We start from the raw sequence: 26,578 nt of genomic DNA on the forward strand, positions 1-26,578 counted from the left end.
TACCCTGCCCTTACTACTATACACTCGCCACATCCCGTCTGCATGGTCCGATCATGACTTGGTCGTAGTGGCCTTTAATTTTATGACTGCCCTTACTTATCCATTCCGGTGGCGACTTAATGAGTCGCTCCTGACAATGCCTAGAGTGAAACAACAACTTGAGGAAGACCTCAGTTCTTACTTCCTGGTCAAGATCACCCCCGACTCTGATCCTAAATGGGTCTGGCTAGCACATAAATCCTTCATTAGAGGCCGTATAATCTCCTTGGTGACTGGGATCAAGCGTGATCGGACCAAGACCCAGCGGGCATTAGAGGCTAAGCTTCAACAGTTGACATATGCTCACCAACACGATCCTTCCCCTTATCTTTTTAGGGAATTGCAGAGCACCAGGGTTCAGCTGGACACACTTCAATCTACTGTAGTTGAGAAATCTTTCCGGTGGACTAAAGCCACTTACTATAAATTTGCTGATCGCCACATGGCATCTATGTTACGGAAAATGACTTTGTTCAATAGAGTACATAGTCTCCAGCTGCGCCCTGGGGTACGCTCATCCTGACCGAATATACTCTGCTTTCCATACAGATTATACTGACCAATATACTGAACCTCCTTGCCCTCCATCCTTTCCGGTTACTCTTTCACACTTTCTATCATCTATCTCCCTTCCTCACCTTCCCCTTGATGCTGGAGAGGTACTGAATGCTCCCTTCTCACCCGAGGAAATAACAGCATCTCTCTCTAGGCTTAAATTGGGCAAGTCCCCTGGTCCAGATGGACTCACAGCTGCCTACTACAAGTAATTTGGCCCCTTACTTGTTCCTCACCTTGTTACTTTTTTCAATTCCCTCGTGTCCCCCACCCCTCTCCCCCCTGAATTACTGGACGCACTGATAACTGTTTTACCCAAACCCAATAAGGATCACCTGCACACAGCTAACTATCGTCCCATATCTCTTCTAAATATAGACTCCAAATTGTTCACCTCTATTTTGGCCGCCAGCTTAAACAGATACTTACCAGCCTTGATAGATTTGGACCAGTTAGGCTTTGTACCAGGCCGGCAGGCTCCTGATAATATTAGGAAGGTTCTTAAACTGATCCATTGTTCGAATTCTAATTCTGTTCCACTATCGGGACTGTCATTAGATATAGAAAAAGTGTGTATCCTGGCAGTATCTGTTTGCAGTGCAGTGCAGTTCCTTTGTACAAATTCTGAAACATATTTACTCTTCCCCGACGGCTTTCTTAAAATTACCATCTACATCTCCTTAACCCCTGAAGATTCGGCGGGTTACCTGCCAGGAGTGTCCGCTATCACCAGCGTTGTTTGCACTGGTGATGGCGCCCTGGCGGCATTGATATGGGAACGGTCAGATAGCAGGGGTGTTTCGATAGCCACCACGGAATATAAGGTCAATCTTTTTGCAGATGACCTTCTCTTGACACTGACCGACCCTCTAGTGTCCCTGCAGAATCTCTTTAACCCCTTAAGGACTCAGCCCATTTTGGCCTTAAGGACATTTTTTCCTCCTCGCCTTCTAAAAATCATAACTCTTATATTTTCATCCACAGACTAGTATGAGGGCTTGTTTTTTGCGCGACCAGTTGTCCTTTGTAATGACATCACTCATATCATAAAATGTATGGCGCAACCAAAAAACACTATTTTTGTGGGGAAATTAAAACGAAAAACGCAATTTTGCTAATTTTGGAAGGTTTTGTTTTCACGCCGTACAATTTATGGTAAAAATGACATGTGTTCTTCATTCTGAGGGTCAATACAATTAAAATGATACCCATTATTATATACTTTTATATTATTGTTGCGCTTAAAAAAATAAACTTTTTAACCAAATTAGTACGTTTATAATCCCTTTATTTTGATGACCTCTAACTTTTTTATTTTTCCGTATAAGTGGCGGTATGGGGGCTCATTTTTTGCGCCATGGTCTGTACTTTTTTTTGATACCACATTTGCACATACAAAACTTTTAATAAATTTTTTATAATTTTTTTTTAAATAAAATGTATTAAAAAAGTAGGAATTTTGGACTTTTTTTTTTTTTTTTCGTTCACGCCGTTCACCGTACGGGATCATTAACATTTTATTTTAATAGTTCGGACATTTACGCACGCGGCGATACCAAATATGTCTATAAAAAATGTTTTTTACGCTTTTTGGGGGTAAAATAGGAAAAAACGGACGTTTTACTTTTTTATTGGGGGAGGGGATTTTTCACTTTTTTTTTACTTTTACTTTTACATTTTTTTACATTTTTTTTTACACTTGAATAGTCCCCATAGGGGACTATTCATAGCAATACCATGATTGCTAATACTGATCTGTTCTATGTATAGGACATAGAACAGATCAGTATTATCGGTCATCTCCTGCTCTGGTCTGCTCGATCACAGCAGCGCTGCGGGCGATCCGATCGTTCATTTAAATCGCGAACTGCCGCAGATGCCGGGATCTGTATTGATCCCGACACCTGAGGGGTTAATGGCGGACGCCCGCGAGATCAGCAGCCGGGATCAGCCGCGCATGACACGGGCATCGCTCCGATGCCCGCGGTTATGCTTAGGACGTAAATGTACGTCCTGGTGCGTTAAGTACCACCTCACCAGGACGTACATTTACGTCCTGCGTCCTTAAGGGGTTAAAAAGAAAAACGGAAAAAAAGAAAAGAAAAATTTTGCCAATTTTGGAAGGTTTCGTTTTCACGCCGTACAATTTACGGTAAAAATGACGTGTTCTTTATTCTGAGGGTCAATACGATTAAAATGATACCCATTATTACCTACTTTTATATTATTGTTGCGCTTAAAAAAAAAATCACAAACTTTTTAACCAAATTAGTACGTTTATAATCCCTTTATTTTGATGACCTCTAACTTTTTTATTTTTCCGTATAAGCGGCGGTATGTGGGCTCATTTTTGCGCCATGATCTGTACTTTTTTTTGATACCATATTTGCACATAAAAAACTTTTAATACATTTTTTATAACTTTTTTTATAAAATGTAAAAAAAAAAGTAGCAATTTTGGACTTTTTTTTTTTACGTTCACGACGTTCACCGTACGGGATCATTAACATTTTATTTTAATAGTTCGGACATTTACGCACGCGGCGATATCAAATATGTCTATTAACCCCTTAAGGACTCAGGGTTTTTCCACTTTTGTTTTTTCCTCCTTACCTTTTAAAAATCATAACCCTTTAAATTTTCCACCTAAAAATCCATATTATGGCTTATTTTTTGCTTCGCCAATTCTACTTTGCAGTGACAGTCTTTTTACCCAAAAATGCACGGCGAAACGGAAAAAAAAAATCATTGTGCGACAAAATCAAAGAAAAAATGCCATTTTGTAACTTTTGGGGGCTTCCGTTTCTACGCAGTGCATATTTCGGTAAAAATTACACCTTATTATTCTGTAGGTCCATACGGTTAAAATGATACCCTACTTATATAGGTTTGATTTTGTCGCACTTCTGGAAAAAAATCATAACTACATGCAGGAAAATGTATACGTTTAAAAATGTCATCTTCTGACCCCTATAACTTTTTTATTTTTCCATGTACAGGGCGGTATGAGGACTCATTTTTGCGCAGTGATCTGAAGTTTTTATCAGTATGATTTTTGTTTTGATCGGACTTTTTGATCACTTTTTATTCCTTTTTTAATGGTATAAAAAGTGACCAAAAATGCGCTTTTTTTGACTTTGGATTTTTTTGGCGCGTACGCCATTGACCGTGCAGTTTAATTAATGATATATTTTTATAGTTCGGACATTTACGCACGCGGCGATACCACATTTTTTTATTTTTTTTTCTACACCGTTTTATTTTTTTTTTATGGGAAAAGGGGGGTGATTCAAACTTATTAGGGAAGGGGTTAAATGACCTTTATTAACACTTATTTTTTAAAATTTTTTTTGCAGTGTTATAGGTCCCATATGGACCTATAACACTGCACACACTGATCTTTTACACAGATCACAGGCGTGTATTAACACGCCTGTGATCAGTGTTATCGGCGCTTGACTGCTCCTGCCTGGATCTCAGGCACAGAGCAGTCATTCACCGATCGGACACCGAGGAGGCAGATAGGGGCCCTCCCAGTGTCCTGCCAGCTGTTCTGGACGCCGCGATTTCACCGCGGCGGTCCCGAACAGCCCGACTGAGCAGCCGGGTCACTTTCACTTTCGCTTTAGAAGCGGCGGTCAGCTTTGATCGCCGCTTCTAAAGGGTTAATACCACACATTGCCGCGATCGGCGATGTGTGGTATTAGCCGCGGGTCCCGGCCGTTGATGAGCGCCGGAACCGACGCGATATGATGCGGGATCGCGGCGCAATCCCGCTTCATATCGCGGGAGCCGGCGCAGGACGTAAATATAAGTCCTGCGTCGTTAAGGGGTTACATTTTTACGCTTTTTGGGGGTAAAATAGGAAAAAAACGGACGTTTTACTTTTTTATTAGGGAGGGGATTTTTCACTTTTTTTTTACTTTTACTTTTTTTTTTTACACTTTAATAGTCCCCATAGGGGACTATTCATAGAAATACCATGATTGCTAATACTGATCTGTTCTATGTATAGGACATAGAACAGATCAGTGTTATCGGTTATCTTCTGCTCTGGTCTGCTCGATCTCAGACCAAAGCAGGAGACGTCGGGAGCCGGAAGGAGGAAGGTGAGGGGACCTCCGTGCGGCGTTCTGAATGATCGGATCCCCGCAGCAGCGCTGCGGGCGATCCGATCATTCATTGAAATCGCGTACTGCCGCAGATGCCGGGATCTGTATTGATCCCGGCACCTGAGGGGTTAATGGCGGACGCCCGCGAGATCGCTCCGATGCCCGCGGTTATGCACAGGACGTAAATGTACGTCCTGGTGCGTTAAGTACCACCGCACCAGGACGTACATTTACGTCCTGCGTCCTTAAGGGCTTAAGGTCCTAACTGATTTCTCCATCTGTTCAGGTTTAAAAGTTAATGTTAATAAACCTGAAATTCTGCACTTCAATGTACCGACACTGCTACAACGCCTTATCGCCCTCTATTTTGATTTCAGAGATTCCACCTCTAGACTTTCTTATCTCGGTATTAAACTTATTCCGTTCCCTGCACTCCCTATTTAGAAATAACTAAATTCCTCTCTTCGGTTCCATAAAAACAGACTTAGCGAAGTGGAATTTTACTTACTTATCCTGGTTGGGTAGGGTCAATATTATCAAAATGGTTATTTTGCCCCGACTTTTATACCTTTTCCGTACCCTCCCCATCCCTACAGTTAAATCAGATCTTGTATTATTGCAGAAAGACATCCTAGCTTATATTTGGGCCCACAAGAAACCATGCATAGCTAAATCGGTGATGTATTTCAATAGGAGACTAGGGGGATTATCGGCTCCTAATATTCTGAAATATTATTATGCTGCCCGTATAGCCCAGCTAGCCCTTATTAAAATCCCTTTGGGAGCCCTTAAATCGGTGTTCTTAGAGAACTCCTTATAATCATCATACTCCTATGCGGCCTTTATGTGGTCTTCCTGCCCAATCTCCACGCTGTTGCCATCCTCGGCTCTTGTGATCCTGTATTCTTTATCTCTCTGGCGTCAGGTCCGCTTTAAAGGGGTACTCCGCTGCCTAGTGCTTATTTCACCAACTTTTTACCTCTTACTTGATGACTTCACATAAAACCTACACATAACACACATACTGTATGCGCCTTATCCATTAGCGTTGTCGTTCCCTGAGTTGGCGTTCTGTCTGGCTCACGTTGTTGCTTATTTCCTGTTGTTCGGTCCGTGAAAACTACCATTCCCCTAATACTTTGCGGCCTGATTATGCGCTTAGGTGCCACCTATTTTTCCTTGTTATTCCGCCCATCCTTGTTTTTGTTCACGCCTATGTGCATGCCCCTTTTTTTTTTTCGCCCATAGGCGTCCTAGTTGCCGCCCCTTGTTTCTTCGTTCCACGCCCATTATGTTCCATCATTCGGTAGAGAAATGTGCGCCTGCGCATCCCTACGCTGCCAGCGTAGTGCCAACGTAGCATATGTTAGTAGTGTAGCCATGCGCAGTTCTCCTTCCAGTTCAGGGCTTACGTTCCTAGCGTAGCCCTGCGCATTCCCAGTTGTCCTTACAGCTCAGGGCTACGCTACTAACGTGAGCCCTTACCTGTAAGGACTACTGCGCATGCGCAGGGCTGCGCTAATGACGTAGCCGACGTTAGCACTACGCTGTAAGCGTAGTGCTGAGAACGTGATTCACATAATGACCAGACATGCGCACTACGCGCCGAAGACGACTCTCAAAATATACATGACGCATGCGCCTGGCGCAAAGGACGATTGGACCAGGCTAGGACGCTCACACAAGGGGGCGGCAAAGAAAGTGAAAAACGGCATTCCCACACAATTTCAAAGAATGAATATTCAAGAAGTGGGCCAGCTTGACTACGGACACGGGAGGAGGGAAATGCGGACGTCAACGCCGACACTGCAGGGCGGGCTGACAACAACATGGCCGCAAACGTTGTTAGCAGTCACCAAGCACCAAAAAACTACACTACTTCCTGCACATAGGAACAGTAAGTATAATATGCAATATTGACACAGCAAGCATATTAGAGTTAAACAACTTTACACAATGGGCAAATGTATTGATAAAGTCATAGCAGCGGAGTACCCTTTAAGTTCTCCCTTCAGTCCCGTTTCTCCCCTGCTGCCTATTCTGTCTAACCCTCTATTTTCCCCAGGCTTGACTCTGTGCAGTATTTCTTGGTAGCGGGACGCTTATCTTCTTAAACGACATGATTTCTTGATTGGACGACAATTGCCTACACTTGCCTCATTTGGCGGCTAGGATATATATTGCTTTTCAATGGAATCAGATAGTTTTACGCTTTAGCGATGTGTCGTTATCTAGAATTAACCTTATTAGGCTTTAAGAAAAACTTACAGCTATCAGAGAGGATGCGGTGGACTGCTTTAACGATGTGTGGGAGCCATGGTTGTTATCCTTTCATTGCCCAGATATGACTCATTGTCTGTCCTTATATTGAGGGGTAGCTCTCTATCATTTTCTTTACGTTATATTGGGGTCAGCCAGAGTGCATTATATCTTATTATACCTAATTGTATTTTTGGATTTATCTTTAACGAAACCTTGTTTGCTTACCAGGAGCTCTATCTTATCATATCACCTTATTTCAAAAGTGTACCTTTGTACCCCCCAAATGACCAAATTTTAAAAACTAGACCCCTCAAAGTATTCACCAGGGGGTATAGTGAATATTTTTACACAATTGTATTTTGGCAGGAATTATTACAATGTCAGAGTAAAACATTTAAAGTAGCTTTTTTCACAAATGCATAATTTGTGGGACATATTTTTTGCACATCACTTCTGATATTGGAGGAAATGTACCCTATACAGGGACCCCTCGACCTACGATGGCCCCCACATACAATAATTTCAACATGCGATGGCCTCTCAGAGGCCATCGCATGTTGAAGGCAGTATCAACATACGATGCTTTTGTATGTCGGGGCCATTGCATAAACGGCTATCCGGCAGCGCTGACTGCTTCAGCTGCCACCGGATAGCCGTTTACGGTGCCCCGTGTGGTCCACTGACGATCACTTACCTGTCCTCGGTGCTCCGGTGCGTCATCTTCGGGATCCCCTGCATCGTCGGCGCTCTCCATCAACGTCATCACGTCGCTGCGCACGCTGTCCCGTCATCCAATAGGAGCGGCGTGCGTAGCGACGTGATGGCGGCGACAGAGAGTGTGGATGCCGGGGAAGCAGAGGCCTTGCCGGAGTGTCGGGGACACCTCGGGGACGCGGCGACAGCGATGGACGGCGACATCCCGGGCAGCGGTGACGAGCGGTGATGGTCTGGAGCGGCGGGGACAGGTGAGTACAACTTCCTATACCAGTGGTCTTCAACCTGCGGACCTCCAGATGTTGCAAAATTACAACACCCAGCATGCCCGGACGGCCAACGGCTGTCCGGGCATGCTGGGTGTTGTAGTTTTGCAACATCTGGAGGTCCGCAGGTTGTAGACCACTGTCCTATACTTTACATTGCACGGATCCCTCAACATGCGGTGGTTTCAACAAACGATGGTCCGTTTGGAACGGATTACCATCGTATGTTGGGTATCATTTTAGGCCAAATAGATAGTAGGCCGTACTTCATGCCTGCAAAGGGTTTTAGCTGCTAGAATCAAACAGAATTTCCTCAAGTGACCCTCACTGGGGAATTGTTACAAAGTTAGAGGAAAAATGAAATTTGCATTTTTTTTTTTTTTCACAAATGCATCATTGGTGGGAAATATATTTTGCACACTGCGTCTGAAACGAGGAAATGCACCCTTTTTTTTATTACGCTGTTCGTCCCGTGTTCGGCAATACCTCCGCTTAGGCCATATTTGGTTAATTTGCTACATCGTGGAACTCCATTTGGATTTGGGGACATCATTATAAAAATTAAAAGTCCCACTCCATGCCTGCAAAGTATTGATGCTGGCAAAACCATACTGCACCCCCACAAGTGACTCCTTTTCAAATATTACATCCCCCTAAGGTATTCACTTGGGTTAGTAGTGAATTCGTTAAAGGCCTTTTTGTTTTGATGGTATTAGCATAAGTTAGTGTAAAATATTTTAATTAGCTTTTTTTTTTCACATATGCATCATTTGTGCAAAAAAAATTTTTAAATAGCTTCTGAAACAAATTAAATGCACCCCAAATTTTATTACACTGCTTGTCCCATGCTAGGCCATATTTGATTGCCTGGCCACATGGTGGGACCCCAAAAGGAGAGGAGCGCCATTTGGCTTTCAGGATATCATTATACAAATTATAGGCCGCATCTCATGCTTGCAGTCAGAACAATACCGAATCGCCAAAAATGACCCCATTTTGGAAACTACAGCACCTAAAGTAAATCCCCTAGGGTAAAAGTGAGAACATTGAGCCCTTATTGTGTGGCTGGAATTATTTCAAAAAACAAAACCAGTGACTCTATTAGGGCCACTCTCCGCTAGTATAGGCTAATTTGGTGGGACAAAAAGCACAGCAGATTACACTATGGTATATGTACCGTTAAATTAGTGTACACTAGCGGGAAGTGGCCCTAACAGAGTGACAAAGTGACTATTAGGGCAACAGAAATGAATGGGGCTGCTACAATATACATCTCCATCACGTTTACATTATTTTGATGTTGCATTGCGGCGTGATGCTGGAGAGACAGCTCCCTCTGTCAGACTCCTTACAGCTCACTGTTGTTTCGGACCGTGGCTCTAAGGGTTAAAATGCCAGAACCAAAAGACTTTGGTCTCAGCAGTGTGGCAGGGTCCCAGCCGTGTGTTACAGCATAGATAAATAATGGGTCCACAGGACAGAGATCCCTGTGAGCCGGGAAGTGAAGTGCATGCTTCTGCCTGCTCGCTCTACTGATCGGAGGGAGTCTCCGCACTGAGACCCCAACTGATCATAACTTTTATCTCTGTGACATGTGAAAAGTTGTTTTTTTTTAAAGACAGGGACTCAAGCAGGATAATTTTCTTTTTAAACAACCCATTCTATCACAAATGAAAAGGAAATTAAAGGGGTATTCCAGGCCAAAACTTTTTTATATATATCAACTGGCTGCGGAAAGTTAAACAGATTTGTAAATTACTTCTATTAAAAAATCTTAATCCTTCCAATAGTTATTAGCTTCTGAAGTTGAGTTGCTGTTTTCTGTCTAACTGCTCTCTGATGACTCACGTCCTGGGAGCTGTGCAGTTCCTATGGGGATATTCTCCCATCATGCACAGCTCCCGGGACGTGACATCATCGAGCAGTTAGACAGAAAACTTCAGAAGCTAATAACTATTGGAAGGATTAAGATTTTTTAATAGAAGTAATTTACAAATCTGTTTAACTTTCCGGAGCCAGTTGATATATATAAAAAAAGGTTTTGCCTGGAATATCCCTTTAAGAAGAGCTAAAGTCCATCCACTGTTCTCTATAAAGCAGGACTTGACAGTCTAGAAGATTACAACCTACTGTTGAACATTTAAACTACAAACTATAAGGGCCCTTAACATGACTTCAGGTTTTGTCCCTCAACCAGTCAACAAACCTACTTGCATCAAAATGTAGTACCTGATATGGGTTTAGGTCAAGTGCACGGACAGGGCCTGTGTGTTTTCCATTCTTAGCGATAACCGGTTCTTTCCCAGATGTCAAGATTTGTGAAGTACTGTATAATGTTATTTCTCCATTATCTCCACCACCTACAATCACTCCAGAAGGGCCAACTGAATCCCCTTCAAAGCTGCCCCAGATGATCTTATGAAATCTGGAAAAGAATGTAAAAGAGAGAAAAACAACACTACAGCTTTATAGATCAAAACCAGAAAATGTTGCAGAATCTTGTAATACCTTTTTAGGGTACGTTCACACGTACAGGATCCTGCGCAGATTTGATGCGCAGGATTTTCTTGTGCAGATTTCAATGTAAACTGAATGACTGAGCACAGCTTCTGATCTGCAGTTACAAATCCTGCACATCAAACGTACTCTTATTGGGCTTTTCTCTACAAAATAATGTTAGGCCAATAATTAAGGTGTTACAAGATTCTGTAACATTCTATGATTTAGCATCTTCATTACTGGACTAATATGACTACTCCAAATTACTGTAGATCAATGAAAACAGCAGTTTTTCTTTTTTTCTTTTTCTTTTTTTATTACAGCGCTTTCTTTGCCCGAAACAGGGGTTACTAAAGACTGTGTGCTGTATATCTGAATACACACCAGACCCATTAACTGGCTGTCCAGTGCATTCTCTGTTTGCTTCTCTTGGCTAAATAGCACAATATTTTCAATATTTCACGGTGTACACTTTATGGTAAAAATAACATGTTTTCTTTATTCTGTGGGTTAATACGATTAAAATTATACCCATGGTATATGCTTTTCTGTGATTGTACCGCTTAAAAAAAATCTCAAACTATTTCAACAAAATTAGTATGTTTGAAATTACCCTATTTTGACCACCTATATATAACCTTCTAATTTTTCCGTATATGGTGTGGTATGAGGGCTCATTTTTTTCGCCAAGGACTATAGTTTTTATCGGTACCACTTATGCTTAGGCTTTACTTTTGTAAATTTTTTTGGGAATAAAATGTGACAAAAGTGCTTTCATTTTGGACTTTTAAATTTGTTTACGTCTACACCGTTCACAGTACGGGATAATTAACAATATATTTTGATAGTTCAGACTTTTACGCACCCGGCGATACCAAATTTGTGTGTTTATTAATTTTTTATTTTTTTATGCTTTTTTGGGGGTAAAATGGGAAAACGGATGATTTAGGTCTTTATTGGGGGAGGGGATTTTTCAAATTTTTTTTATTTTATTTATTTATTATTTTTTTTTTTTTTTTTTACACTTTAATAGTCCCCATAGGGGACCATTTATAGCAATCATTTGATTGTAAATACTGTTCAGTGCTATGCATAGCTCGATCTCAGACGAGAGCAGAAGACCCCTGGAGACGGACGTGAGTGCAGGTGAGGGGACCTCCAGCGCCATTATGGATGATCGGATCGGTCGCGGTGCGGTGGGTCGGGGGGGGGCGGTGGCGGTGATAGGTCTCAGGACCCCCAGACAGGCAGGGGGAGGGAAGCGGGTGGCGGCGGCGGTCTATGGCACCACAAAAGCCACTGCAGTGCATTGATTTAAAGCGCCCGCTTTAAATCAATGATTTGCAGTGGTGTCGCAGGGGGATAAATAGCCGATAACTTATACCGATATTCCGGTATAAGTTATCGGCTATCGGCCCTAACCTACACCGATTATCGGTGTCGGCCCTAAAAAAACGATATCGGTCGATCCCTATCCGCCATTACGGCAGGTCCCTGGCTGCTGATAGCAGCCGGGACCTGCTGCGCATGAAGCGAACATGCTCGCGGTCATGGCGGAGCGTAAATGTGCGTCATGGTGCGTCAAGTACCACGGCACCATGACGTACATTTACGTTCATTGTCGTTAAGGGGTTAATGATGTTTTGATTAACAGAAGAGTGGAACATTCTCTATACTATGCTGCTCTTAAATAGGGAATCAGTCTGATGACCGAGCTTTAACAGCAGAATATTGCCGTACACAATTGAAGTAAATGTTTGAAAAGATGGCACAATGTCAGTTTTTCCATACAGAAAAAAAACTAAATATATGCTGCACTATGTTCTTGGAAATGTTCTTGGAAAATGGAGTTCTTCCATTTATATATATATATATATATAAAAAAAAAAATCCTTACCAACATCTATATGTTTCACATTATCATCTACACAGACCATTTACATAGAAAACAACACAACACACAAACATGCACTATATGGACAAAAGTATTTTGATTTCAGGTGTATAAAACCAAGAACCTACAATGAAAAAGCGCTCACAAAATTCCAGCGTGGTCCTGAAATTGGATGCCACCACAGCAGGTCAGTTTGTGAGAATTCTTCCCTCCCAAATATTCCATTAGAAACTGTGAATGGTATTATTGAAAACTGGAAGCATTTAGGAACCACAAGAACTTGGCCACGAAGTGGAGACTACAAAGCTACAGACCGTGGTCACCGAGTGCTGAAGCGCATAGGGGGCATTTACAAAGAGTGGTGTGAATTCTTAACTATTTTAGAGCACAAAAGCTGCTGTAATAGAATTTGATAAATTTCGCTAATGCAACTTCTGAAAAAGTCTCAGACTTTGTGCAGATATGCGACTTTTATGTGAAAAGTTGCACATACCCAGACTCAAAATTTGCATAGAAAATGTGGGCAGGGCTGAATTGACCTGAGAAACAGTCTATTTCTGGGATCATGCAACAATTTTGCAACATTCGCCCTTAGTAAATCAGTGACCACTGCACAAAATGCTCTAAATGGGTAAAAATCATGGAAATGTTTCTAAAGCAATTGTCGCACAAAAAGTCACACGGACCCATTGTGCGACATTTTGTGGGACAAACAGAAAAAAGATGTTTAAGAAGCTTTCTTAATGTATTGATAAATCCCCCCCATAGTGTATAAAAGTAGTCAATGCTCTGCTGACTAAATAATTACAGAGTGCTAAACCTCTTCTGGAATTAGATTTTCCAAGCCTTACACAATGGGGGGGGGGGGGGGAAGCTTTTTAAACAGCTTTTTCTCTCTATGTATGTCGCATAGAAATGTTGCACAATGGCCCTCATTTACTATTGCAAACCCGACATGTTTTGTCGGGTTGCGCGCCAGATTCTAGCGCATTGCGCCAGAAATTCTGTCTGCATCAGATTTTGCGCCAGAATTTGAGCCAGAATTGAAAAAAACAGACTAACAAAAACCAGACACATATTTACTAAGGTTTCCACATTAAATGTGGTGGATTTGAGCTGAGGAAAACCAGACAGATCAGAGCATGTGTAAAAAAAAAAAAAGCAAAATGTAGGGAAAAGTGGAAAATGTAGGGAAACCATAGTAAATACCGTGGAAAATAAATTGTAGGAAATTAAAACCCACAAAGAAACCTACACTCCACTCTTAGTAAATAAGGACCAATGGGTCTGTGTGACTTTTTGTGCGACAATTGCTTTAGAAATGTTCCCATGATTTTTACCCATTTAGAGCACTTTGTGCAGAGGTCACTGATTTACCAAGTGTGAATATCGCAAAATTGTCGCACGATCCCAGAAACAGACTTATTCTCAGTTCATTTCAGCCCTGAGCTCCGTTTTCTGTGAGACTTTTGAGTCAGGGTATATGCAAATTTTCACACAAAAGTTGCATGTAAACACAAAATATCTGACTTTTTTAGAAGTTGCATCAGCGAAATTTTGCAAAGTCTGTGTGCCGTTTGATAAATTTGGCATATCTGCAACTACTACAGCAACTTTTGTGCTCTAATAGTTTGGAATTCACACCACTCTTTGTAAATGCAGTGTCACCAAACACAATGTCAAGTGTGTTGTAGTGTAAAGCATTGTGCCACAATACTCTGGACTAGTGAAGACACTATCTGTGAAGTGAGGAATCTGATGGTATTGTAAAAGAAGGGGGAACCAACTCCATATAAATGCTGCAGGTTGGTTTGCATACCCTGTGGCACTGCTGTAGCAAAGGAATTCGATTCACTTGGGAGACAGCTACTGCAGAAGGTCTGGTGGTGAAGCTAGGCCTAGAGGGAGCCTAAAATGTGCCTGGATTCATAATGAGATGTCCTAAAAGATCCTATAATTGTAATGTGTAGGTATCCCAATACTTTTGTGTATATATATATATATATATATATATATATATATATATATATATATAGTGTATAAACTCAGACAGAGTTTTACCTGTTATCTGCAGGAAAGACACCTTTACGTTTCATTTCAGGATGAGGATCTCCAAAATCCACCTCAAATATCTCAAGGGCTGCACTAGTGTTAAAAGAGGCATCGAGCTGTTGTGCAGATGTACCTTGGAGAAAAGACAACATTTAGACAGATTAGACTTTTCAGAGAAATTGGGTTAATGTCTAGTCCATAATAATTTATAACTATACAGGATTTAAAGGGGTTCTCCACTGCTTTAACCTTCTTGGGGCAGTTAGGTAGTACTGTGGCTATATGTTATTATCCCTTTGTTTCCTGCTGCTAACGCTACTGTAGTTGGGTTATTTTTTACCTTATTTGCAAACCCAGAAGCTGGTTACTTCGGCCACTGTTCTTTTTTTCAGCCACCGCCATCTTTCCATCGCTACGTCACCCTGCAGGGTGTTGTGTTGGAGGCCGGCCTGCCCCACGCTCCGTACGTGCCCGCCTCCCGTGCTGTTGAATATTCCACCGTCATAATCGCGGACCTCTTTCCTTTCAGCTTCTTATAAGCTGATTGCTGATTGGGCTGCTTGCGGCGAATCGGCTCCGTTGTTGGGAGCATGCGCAGTTTGTCCTCGGTCGGGAGGGTCATCTGCCAGAGAGCGCCTAGCAAACCTTCGGGAGCTGTCCAGCACACAGGGACTCCCCTCTGGCAAGGTTAGTGTTAACAATACCCCAGCACGTCAGTCCCGAAGCTGAAAACACAATGGCACATGCGCAGATGACCCTCCCGACCGAGGACAAACTGCGCATGCGCCCACCAACGGAGCCGATTCGCCGCAAGCAGCCCAATCAGCAATCAGCTTATAAGAAGCTGAAAGGAAGGAGGTCCGCAATTATGACGGTGGAATATTCATCAGCGCGGGAGGCGGGCACATACGGAGCGTGGGGCAGGCCGGCTTCCAACACAACACCCTGCAGGGCGACGTAGCGAAGGAAAGATGGCAACGGCTGAAAAAAAAAAAAACAGTGGTCGAAAAAAGCCAGCAAACTAATGAAGTAACCAGCTTTCGGGTTTGAAAACAAGGTAAAAAATAACCCAACTACAGTAGCGTTACCAGCAGGAAACAAAGGGGTAATAACATATAGCCACAGTACTACCTAACTGCCCCAAAAAGGTTAACGCAGTGGAGAACCCCTTTAATGTACCAAAGGCTAGTCAATGCTTCCTGGTGAACACATATTTCTAGGTATACTGTAGATATAGAATTTTAACTAGTATATGTATATCTTAGAAGAGCTTAGTATTTTCACATACAATAATTCTGAAACAATTAATTTCAATTTATTAAATAAAAATACTTGTAGCATACCTGTAGCTAAGTAAATCGGATGTTGTTTGGCTGGACTCCAGGATTGGACAGCAGATCGTTCTATTTCTTTTAACTTCATTTTCTGTGGTACAGAAATAAAAATATTATTTTAAACATTTTTCAGCACTGGAATCCATGTTGTGCCTCCTCAAGTACTCAGGCAGTGCTCCATCCTACTTTATATATATTAATGCATATATTACAATCGACTCATAATAAGACACAGGACAATGCCAGTAAATGGGGTTTAGGAAAAATAAATAATTCATACTTATCATAAAGTACCAGTAATAGAAAGAAAGAGGACCGGACGGCGCCTCGTGTATTACCCTAAGATATTGGATGGTGAGTGGGGGGCAACCCCACGGAGCTTATAGATGGCTGCTCACCTTAGAGTGAATATAAATGCGGAAATAACCCACAAATTTAATCGGGGTACCAGTGTTGCGAGTCGCTGCTATGCTGGTGGGTTGCAGGAGAAGACAACAGTAGTCTTGGGAGTAAGTTGTGGAAGCAAAGCAGAAGAAATCCTTGGAGTACGGCGCTGCAGACTCTTGTGGAAGGATGAGGCGGATGTCAGTAGTAGAAAAGTCCTCAGCAGGACATTTTATTGGATAAAATAATAAACGGGCATAATTACGCGTTTGGGGGAAGAACCCTCGATTCCTCAGATCAGGGTAAGCTAATGTCAATGGTAACAGGTTTATATAGCCCAGAAATGGTCGCCAAAACAAAGGGGAGGGCAATCAGGTAAAATATACAAAACAACAAAAGCATATAATACACAACATAAGTATACATTAAAAGACATATCAAGTAAAAATGCTGCATATTTATACAAGATCCTATGTTTTTACATGATTAGCAACTGCTGTACCACCGCAGTGGGCCGGAAGTGACCCGCTGCTGCATGTGAATAGTGTTAACAATGCGATCCCTGTGATCGTTGTGTAAAGCGCAGCAGCGTCGGGCTGGTTGCTACAGATGCGTTGCTATGGTGTGCGGTCACGTGATTGGCCCTCGGCCAATCAGCTGATCCTATGATCTGAACTCGCTTGTCAGTGCGAGTTACTTTTGGATAGCGCTGTCTGTATTGTGATTGTGCTGCAGAGCACTCTCTCAAGTGTCTAAGAGGGAAAAAAGACAATATAAATTACGGTAGAGATAGTATTTGAGTATGGAACAAGGGGAATACTGCCATAGCTAGTTAGAGCAGGTTATAATGGGGCAAAACGGAGTTTGATGGAGCAGAGTCATATCATAGATTGAGCCATATTACACAGTGGTCCCTCAAGTTACAATATTTATTGGTTCCAGGTCGACCATTGTATGTTGAAACCATTGTATGTTGAGACCATAACGCTATGTAAACCTGGTAATTGGTTCTGAAGCCCCAAAATGTCATCCAAAAACTGGAAAAAGTGATGATTAAACAAAAATATGTAGATAACTAATCGAAATAAAGCAAGTACTTACATATAAAAGTAAGAAAGATCTGCTGGGAGCTGTAATCACTGTCTATGTAGAGGACAGGAGCTTCTTCAGGGTCCTCTACAGTACACACAATGTCCCCAAAAAAGTAAAATGGAGCCGCCGTCACGTAATGTCCAAAGGAGCAGCTAACCGTGGCACAGGTAAATACCTCCCTGTACTGTAGGGGGCGCTACCAGACAGCCAGTCAGAGCATGCACTTTAGGAATACAGATGTTTTGCCAGTGAAATGTCCATTTTGATTGGTCAGATATTTTGGGTATTGACATGTTTCGCAGACCTGGACTGTCCTTAGCATTGTATGTTGAGTCTGGTTACATTGGTCCAGAAAAGACCATTGTATGTTGAAAATATTGTATGTTGAGGCCATTGTAAGTTGAGGGATCACTGTATATGGTGGAGCAGAGCCATATTATAGGTTGGGGAAACTCAACCTATAAGGCATAAAGTTGTATTCAGAAATGTGAGTAAGGACCATATTAGATAGAATTATAAAAAATATGTGGTGTGTGTCACAGCTACAGGTATGGATGATATTGGAGGCACATAGTATGGGTTGGATAACGGTAAGAGTATAAATCATATATAGCTCATCATAGTAATGTGGGGGGTTGGTATGTATACCATGTGCCAAAAAGAAAAAAAAAATTGGAAGCAAATAAAGAGAAAATTAGCACATATGCCTTCAAGTATGTTAACATTGAGTAATTCTGGAGGAATTCAAGAAGAAAAATTTCCGTCCAGAAAAAATGCTTTAGATTTTGCGCAGAATTCATGGGGAATTCACATGGAAATTCTGTGCAAAAAAATAGCTAATAACATTTCAGTGGGCTGTAATTTCTAGCTTTTCCGCATGAATTTGTGCGAAATCCACGCAAAAACGATTTTGAGCAGAACATTTTTACGACTGACTTTAATGGACTTTACGCAGTGGAATTTACGCAGTGTGAACAGTGCAGAGTAAAATACATTGAAGTCAATGCAAAAACAGATGTTAATTATTTCTGAGCGGAGAATTCGTAAATTCCTCTTGAATTACTCAAAGTGAACAGAAGCCGACTCCTACAAGACTGTTTGTTGCAGCAATTAGCAGACTACAGACACCAGGGGCGAGCGAGCTCTTGTTACATTTCACTATTTAGTGTTACAATCACAACTGCAAAGCCAGCAAGAAAAAAAACAGACAGTAACTATTGCTTCTGAAGCAGAACCTGTCCATCCACCATCAGAAAATGACAAGAGTGTGTGTGTATATATATATATATATATATATATATATATATATATATATATATATATACACACACAAAACTGGGGGGGAAAAGTCGGTGCGTCTTATACGGCGAATACACCCCTATCGCGGCGGTCCCTGCGGCCATCAACGGCCGGGACCCGCGGCTAATACAGGACATCACCGATCGCGGTGATGCCCTGTATTAACCCTTCAGATGCGGCGATCAAAGCTGACCGCCGCGTCTGAAGGGAAAGTGACACTAACCTGGCTGTTCAGTCGGGCTGTTCGGGCTGTTCTGATTTCACCGCGGCGGTCCTGAACAGCCCAACTGAATAGCTGGGTTAGTGCTTACAGGACACCGGGAGGGACCTTACCTGCCTCCTCGGTGTCTTCTCCGTTCAGGGATCCCCTGTATGGACGGCGCTCTCCTTCCTCGTCATCACGTCGTCACGTACGTGCGACACGGCGACAGCGATGGAGCGACATCCAGGGCAGCGGTGACGGGTCCGGAGCGGCGGGGACACGTGAGTACTACCTCCTATGCAGTGGTCTTCAATCTGCGGACCTCCAGATGTTGCAAAACTACAACTCCCAGCATGCCCGGACAGCCAACGGCTGTCCGGGCATGCTGGGAGTTGTAGTTTTGCAACATCTGGAGGTCCGCAGGTTGAAGACCACTATTGGGTTCAAAATCTTAATTTTTGTATTGGGTGCGTCTTATACGCCGGTGCGTCCTATAGGACGAAAAATACGGTATATATATGACAACAAATGGCAGCATTTAGTCCCTGAGTCAGTAGCCTGAAATGCCAACACTTGTATGAGTCAATGAAGGTGGAGGTGCTTTGCTTAGATATTTATAAGTTGTTTAATATTATGTAATAAGTTGTTAGGTGCGGCACTTTACATTAACACATTTTCCTCTATTAGTATGAGGTTATGTGCACATGGGCCACATTTTACAGCTCAAAAAACTGCAGTTTTCTTGGCAAAAGAAAATAGGAGACTTTACTTTTGTGATTTTTTTGAGCTATAAAAATATGGACTTTTTGGTTCAGATTTTGAAACTATTTTCAGCTATTTTAGCCAATTTGGCATTCATGGTCTCAGGAATAGTGATCCTAATTTTATCACTGAAATTATTTCCGAAAGCTTCCTACATTTCCCATGAAGCCTTTGGCTTTGCAGAGAGAGGTGGTGGAGTCTTATCACTGCCATTAGTAGTTTTAGGCTGCTGGTGTTCACCCAGGTGAACTGCTGAGACTCATAAGTGGGTTCAGGTCAGTTCGCATTATGTGCAGTTTTGATGCCTTTCTTATTCAAATATTGCCAACGAGGAGAAAGAGATTCAACCTATAATCATACCTGGTGTTTTAAGATCTCAAGTCTTTAGGCTAATGTTCACATGTTACGTTTTTACCACATTTATGTAGCATTTTTAGTGCATTATGACTGTTTTTTTTTTTCTTAGATGTTCCAAAAATTTTGCAGTAAAAAAAGTGCCATTTTGCAATGATTTTGGTATAATCCTATTATAAATAACGTGCAAATACAGCTTCAGGGGAGATGTATAACATCTATGTATCCTGATCTCAGTAAACATAGCAGAATACAGATAGAGCTGAAAGAGGTCTGTGAGCTGTCAAAAGGGAACTAATAGGTAATGTTTACAGGAAGTCAGCTGACCCAGGACAGATCGCTTACTCCGACACATTAAACAAAGTGATTTTCTGTGGGTCAGGATGGTGATCACATGACCTAATTAATGGCATGGATGCAGCCATGCCAGTATAAAGCAGATGGCACAGTTGGAATAGTGGTGGTGAATGAGCATGAAACTGGAGTGCTTCTTTAATAAACTATTAGAATCAAAACTGAGGACAGAAAGAGTTCAAGACAGAACAAAAATATACATATACAGTGGTCCCTCAAGTTACAATATTAATTGGTTCCAGAACGACCATTGTATGTTGAGATCAGAACTCTATGGAAACCTGGTAACTGGTTCTATAGGCACCAAAATGTCATCCAAAAATAGGAAAAAGTGAGAATTAAAGAAAAATAAGTAGATAACTAATATAGATAAAGAAAGTCCTTACATATAAAAGTAAGAAATATCTGTCTATGTCAGTGTTTCCCAAGCATGGAGTCTCCAGCTGTTGCAAAACTACAACTCCCAGCATGCCCGGACAGCCAAAGGCTGTCCGGGCATGCTGGGCATTGTAGTTTTGCAACAGCTGGGGGCACCCTACTTGGGAAACACTGGTCTTTGTAGAGGACAGGAGCTTCTTCGGGGTCCTGTATAGTACACGTAATGTCCTAAAAAAGTAACATGGAGTTGATCTTACCTGGTGTCCAAAGGAGCAGCTAACCCTGGTACAGGTAAAGTGTACAGAACATGTAATACCTCCCTGTACTGTAGGGGGCGCTACCAGACACCAGTCAGTGCATACGCTTCAGTAATACAAGGGTTTTACCAGTAAATGTCCATTCTGATTGGTCGGTTCTTTCAGCCATTGACACATTTCACAGATCTGGACTGTCTGTACATTGTATGTTGAGTCTGGTTTCAACTTACAATGGTCCAGAAAAGACCATTGTATGTTGAGGCCATTGTAAGTTGAGGGATCACTGTATTTAGAAATGGAGTGTCCATAGACCCATTTAGGAGGACATATTTATATATTAGTTATACCCATTTTCTATGCTGCTACAATTATCACAAAACTGTACTGTACAGGTATTTTCCATCCACAAAATAAAAGGGAGCACATGCTGCGTTTTTAAATATGTTGGTATGGTTTGCTTACATAGAGAAGGAACAAATAGTTGGTGAATAAACATCACACTATTTTATTTATATGCTCATCTTAACAAATAAAGGGTTTAGTTTACCTGTGCTTCCACACTTCTTTATACAGTAGCACAATTTCCCAAGCGTATAGCAGTTGCTTTTTTCCTCTCTCTCTGAGCATTTAGGTTCAAGAAAAAAAAATACAAAATCGGTAAAAACTGACACAGGAAGATCAATAATAAAATAAAAACACATCCTGCAAGAGAAAGAAGACCGGCACTCACACTGGTTCTGTTCATGCTTGAACTACCGTATTTTTCGCCCTATAGGACGCACCGGCGTATAAGACGCACCCTATTTATAGGTGCAAAATCTAAAAAAAATTAAAGATTTTGAACCCAATAGTGGTCTTCAACCTGCAGACCTCCAGATGTTGCAAAACTACAACTCCCAGCATGCCCGGACAGCCGTTGGCTGTCCGGGCATGCTTGGAGTTGTAGTTTTGCAACATCTGGAGGTCTGCAGATTGAAGACCACTGCATAGGAGGTAATACTCACGTGTCCCCGCCGCTCCGGACCCGTCACCGCTGCCCTGGATGTCGCTCCATCGATGTCGCCGTGTCCCCGTCGCTCTGCTGCCGGGCTGCTGCTGAACGTCTCTGCTGCCGGCCGGGTATCCTCGCTCTCCGTCGCCGCCATCACGTCGTTACGCACGCCGACGCACGTACGCAACGACATGATGACAAGGAAGGAGAGCGCCGGCCATACAGGGGATCCCTGAACGGAGAAAACACCGAGGAGGCAGGTAAGGTCCCTCCCGGTGTCCTGTAAGCACTAACCCGGCTATTCAGTCGGGTTGTTCGGGACCGCCACGGTGAAATCGCGGCGGTACCGAACAGCCCGACTGAACAGCTGGGTTAGTGTCACTTTAGTGTCAGCTTTGATCACCACATCTGAAGGGTTAATACAGGGCATCACCGCGATCGGTGATGTCCTGTATTAGCCGCGGGTCCCGGCCGTTGATGGCCGCAGGGACCGCCGCGATAGAGGTGCATTCGCCGTATAAGACGCACCGACTTTTCCCCCCCCAGTTTTGGGGAAGAAAAAGTGTGTCTTATACGGCGAAAAATACGGTATATTTATTCCAAAGTACAAATATAGAAGTGAATACAAGCAGGTATGGGCACTAACAAGGTGTAAGCCATGGCTGTTATGCAATAATATTCACTTGTGTATCATGGCGCAAAACAGTTACGAAGTCAACTCTTACTGGCATCCAATGCCTGCTTGTATATATTTCCGCTATGGATTAAAGGGGTATTCCTAAAGAAAAAAATATATATTTGAATCAACTGGTGCCAGAAAATTAAACAGATTTGTAAATTACTTCTATATTAAAAAAAAATCTTAATCCTTCCAGTACTTATCAGCTGCTGTATGTTCCAGAGAAAGTTGTGTAGCTCTTTCCAGTCTGACAGTGCTCGCTCTCTGCTGCCACCTCTGTCCATGTCAAGAACTCTCAGAAACAGGAGAGATTTGCTATAGGGATTGCTCCTGCTCTGAATGTTCCTGACACAGACAGTGGTGGCAGCAGAAAGCACTGTGGTCAGACAGAAAAGAACTTCCTCTGGAGTATACAGCAGCTGAAAAGTCCTGGAAGGCTTAAAGGAGTACTCCACCCCTAAACATCTTACCCCGAATGCATTGGATAGGGGATAACATGTCTGATCACTGGGGGGGGGGGTTAAGCGCTGGGACCCCCTGCGATCTTCCCCCCCCACCTACAATTTAAGTTTTCCATTAAATAAATAAGGCACGAATAGACCAAGTGCAAGTGACGTCCTCTCTTTTGAGGTGGTTATATTGAACGCTTGATTCTCCTATTGTGTTGAGCACCACAAGGTTCAGAAAATCTTCAGGCGAATAGCTCTATAATAACCAATGATGCTGTGCCAAATGCTCTAACTATGAAAAAATAAAATCTCAACCAAGAGCACACAAAGCCCCCTCCTCATGTGTCTCATATCCTCCAAAGAATAAAATAACTTTCCTGCAGTCCCCTATGCAGGACTGAGTGAGCTGGTGCCATCTTCTTACCCCGCTCCCCGGCCTGGAGCAGAAGTGGTTGAGGCAAATATCGTCAGCAGCTTTTCATCTCCATGCAGATAACTACGCTGGACTACAGATAACAGCACAGACTCCGCATTGCCACACATTACTAAGTCATTCTAGGTAACACCGGCGGCAGGTTTCTCTCATTCTAGATTCAGGATCCGTGGTTCCAAACCCCCAGCAGTCAGTCAGGCTGCATCATTCCTCCACCTGACATCCAGCTCTGAGCTGTGGACACTGAACTGGAAGAGAAATCATGTTTTACTGCTGTAAACTGTTCCCGAATCCTCCTTCCCTCTCCTGTCATTCCCGTAAGGTAACAAAAGAAGTGAAAACATGTCACTTTGTATACATCTGTCACCCTCCCAACTTGAGATGGCATGACGGAAATTAAACTTGGCACTTGCTTTGTGCAGCTGCAGCAATTGGACATCAAAGACGACAGACACCATTCATACCTGGGACAGGAGACTATGCTTATAGGGAGTTGATCTGTCACAGCCACCAATGTGGGGAATTGTTCAAATAAATCAAATTTGTCATGTGCTGACCCAAGGGTGTAACCTCTTTTTCTGACTTGTACAAAGAAACTGCAGCAGTTAGAGATGGCTTCTATCTTATCTGCATCTGAACGAGGAATATCCGATACTCTCATTAAAAAGAAAGCCTTGGCCTCATGTGTTTGGGCTTCTAGATTTTCTTCTTTTACCAATGGATTCTGGTGGCCAGGAAAAAATAAGTAATTTTGTATGCGGTTCTCATCTGTTTAACAACTATGATGTTCAGACATTCCATACACTGCGGAGCGCCAGCACTAGGACCGCACAGGAATGCGCTGTCTCAGACGGCTATTGATACCGTGCAGTCTTCGCACAACATCTGGCACGGAAATTCCACTGTGTGCACAGTGCAGCAGAATCCCATTGACTTCAATCCCGCATTGGAATCCAGTACTGAAATTCTGCCGTGTGAACATGGGCTTAGTCTTCTCAACTTATCCATTGCAATCTGTATTCCATTGTTTTTCCCCAATTTCCCACAATTCCACTTCAAGTGTTTTCATTATGATAAAATAGCATAAACATAACGCATAGTTATTCATTATACTTTCTCCAACACATACCATGCAATTCAATAGACTCTCCAGTGAAGTGCACTCGTCGCTTAACCCCTTATGGACTCAGGGTTTTTTAGTTTTTGCACTTTAGTTTTTTCCTCCTTACCATTTAAAAATCATAACCCTTTCAATTTTCCACCTAAAAATCCATATTATGGCTTATTTTTTGCGTCACCAATTCTTTGCAGTGACATCAGTCATTTTACCCAAAAATTCACGGTGAAACGGAATAAAAAAAATCTGCGACAAAATCGAAGAAAAAACACCATTTTGTAACTTTTGGGGGCTTCCGTTTCTACGCAGTGCATATTTCGGTAAAGATTACACCTTATCATTATTCTGTAGGTCCATACGGTTAAAATGATACCCTACTTATATAGGCTTGATTTTGTCGCACTTCTGGAAAAAAATCATAACTACATGCAGGAAAATTTATACGTTTAAAATTGTCATCTTCTGATCCCTATAACTTTTTTATTTTTCCACGTACAGGGCGGTATGAGGGCTCATTTTTTGCACCGTGATCTGAAGTTTTTATCGGTACAATTTTTGTTTTGATCAGACTTTTTGATCACTTTTTATTCATTTTTTTAATGGTATAAAAAGTGAGCAAAAATACGCTTTTTTGGACTTTGGAATTTTTTTGCGCGTACGCCATTGACTGTGCGGTTTAATTAACAATATATTTTTATAGATCGGACATTTACGCACGCGGCGATACCACATGTTTATTTATTTTTTTTACACTTATTTTTTTTATGGGAAAAGGGGGGTGATTCGAACTTTTATTAGGGAAGGGGTTAAATGACCTTTATTAACACTTTTTTTTTACATTTCTTTTGCAGTGTTATAGGTCCCATAGGGACCTATAGCACTGCACACACTGATCTCTCATACTGATCACTGGCGTGTATTAACACGCCTGTGATCAGTGTTATCGGCGCTTGACTGCTCCTGCCTGGATCTCAGGCACGGAGCAGTCATTCGTCGATCGGACAGGTAAGGGCCCTCCCGGTGTCCGGTCAGCTGTTCAGGACGCCGCGATTTCACCGCGGCGGTCCCGAACAGCCCGACTGAGCAGCCAGGATACTTTCACTTTCACTTCAGACGCGGCGGTCAGCTTTGATTGCCGCGTCTGAAGGGTTAATACAGGGCTGTATTAGCCGCGGGTTCCGGCCGTTGATAGACGCGGGGACACCGCGTGACCCCGCGGCATATAGCGGGAGCCGGCGGAGGACGTAAATATACGTCCTGCGTCGTTAAGGGGTTAAAAGGGGTACTCCGGTGGAATTTTTTCTTTCTTTTTTAAATCAACTGGTGCCAGAAAGTTAAAACAGATTTGTAAATTACTTCTATAAAAAATTCTTAATCCTTCCAGTACTTATTAGTGGCTGTATGCTACAGAGGAAGTTATTTTCTTTTGGGATTTCTTTTCCGTCACAAACACAGTGCTCTCTGCTGACACCTCTGTCCATTTTAGGAACTGTCCAGAGCAGCATATGTTTGCTATGGGGAGTTTCTCCTGCTCTGGACAGTTCCTGACATGGACAGAGGTGTCAGCAGAGAGGACTGTGGTCGTGACAGAAAAGAAATCAAAAAAGAAAAGAATTTCCTCTGTAGTATACAGCCGCTAATAAGTACTGGAAGGATTAAGGTTTTTTAATACAAGTAATTTACACGGTTTCACTTTCTGGCATCAGTTGATAAAAAAAATTCCACCGGAGTACCCCTTTAATAAAATTACTTTTCACGTATAATAGAGCAGTGTTTCCCAACCAGGTGCCTCCAGATGTTGCAAAACTACAACTCCCAGCATGGCCAGACCGCCTGGGAGTTGAAGTTTTGCAACAGCTGGAGGCACCCTGGTCGGGAAACACTGTGCTAGAGACACGTCAGATGTTTTGATTGGTCGGTGAGTGAAGAGTGCGGCTGACCAAGACAATCCCATAGACTTACATTATAACATTAATAGCCAGTTCCAGCTATTGGTCTCGGTCTGAACACTCAGAACCCGGCTGATCAAAACTTGACAGTGTTTCCCAAACAGTGTGCTTCCAGCTGTTGCAAAACTACAACTTCCAGCATGAACGGACA

General features: G+C 42.4%; 1 protein-coding gene across 7 annotated transcripts in view; it reads right to left on the minus strand.

The window, feature by feature from the left end:
• SEC31B (SEC31 homolog B, COPII coat complex component) overlaps nt 1-26,578 on the minus strand; it is a 151,345-nt gene that overhangs the window by 121,035 nt on the left and 3,732 nt on the right. For 6 of the 7 annotated variants that reach the window (XR_008846356.1, XM_056530523.1, XM_056530527.1 and 3 more), the window contains exons 2-4: nt 15,737-15,818; nt 14,403-14,526; nt 10,178-10,373 (exon numbers count right to left, since the gene is read on the minus strand). Coding sequence is in view for 6 of the 7 variants with exons in the window: in XM_056530523.1 (XP_056386498.1) it covers nt 10,178-10,373; nt 14,403-14,526; nt 15,737-15,815 (399 nt within the window). In the remaining variant the exon portion in view is untranslated. Of the gene's footprint in view, nt 1-10,177; nt 10,374-14,402; nt 14,527-15,736; nt 15,819-16,593; nt 16,641-26,578 lie in introns of those variants that run through there. The other variant, XM_056530524.1, reaches the window with a different exon arrangement.

This window comes from Hyla sarda, chromosome 7 (genome assembly GCF_029499605.1).
Source record: "Hyla sarda isolate aHylSar1 chromosome 7, aHylSar1.hap1, whole genome shotgun sequence".
Lineage (NCBI taxonomy): Eukaryota > Metazoa > Chordata > Amphibia > Anura > Hylidae > Hyla > Hyla sarda.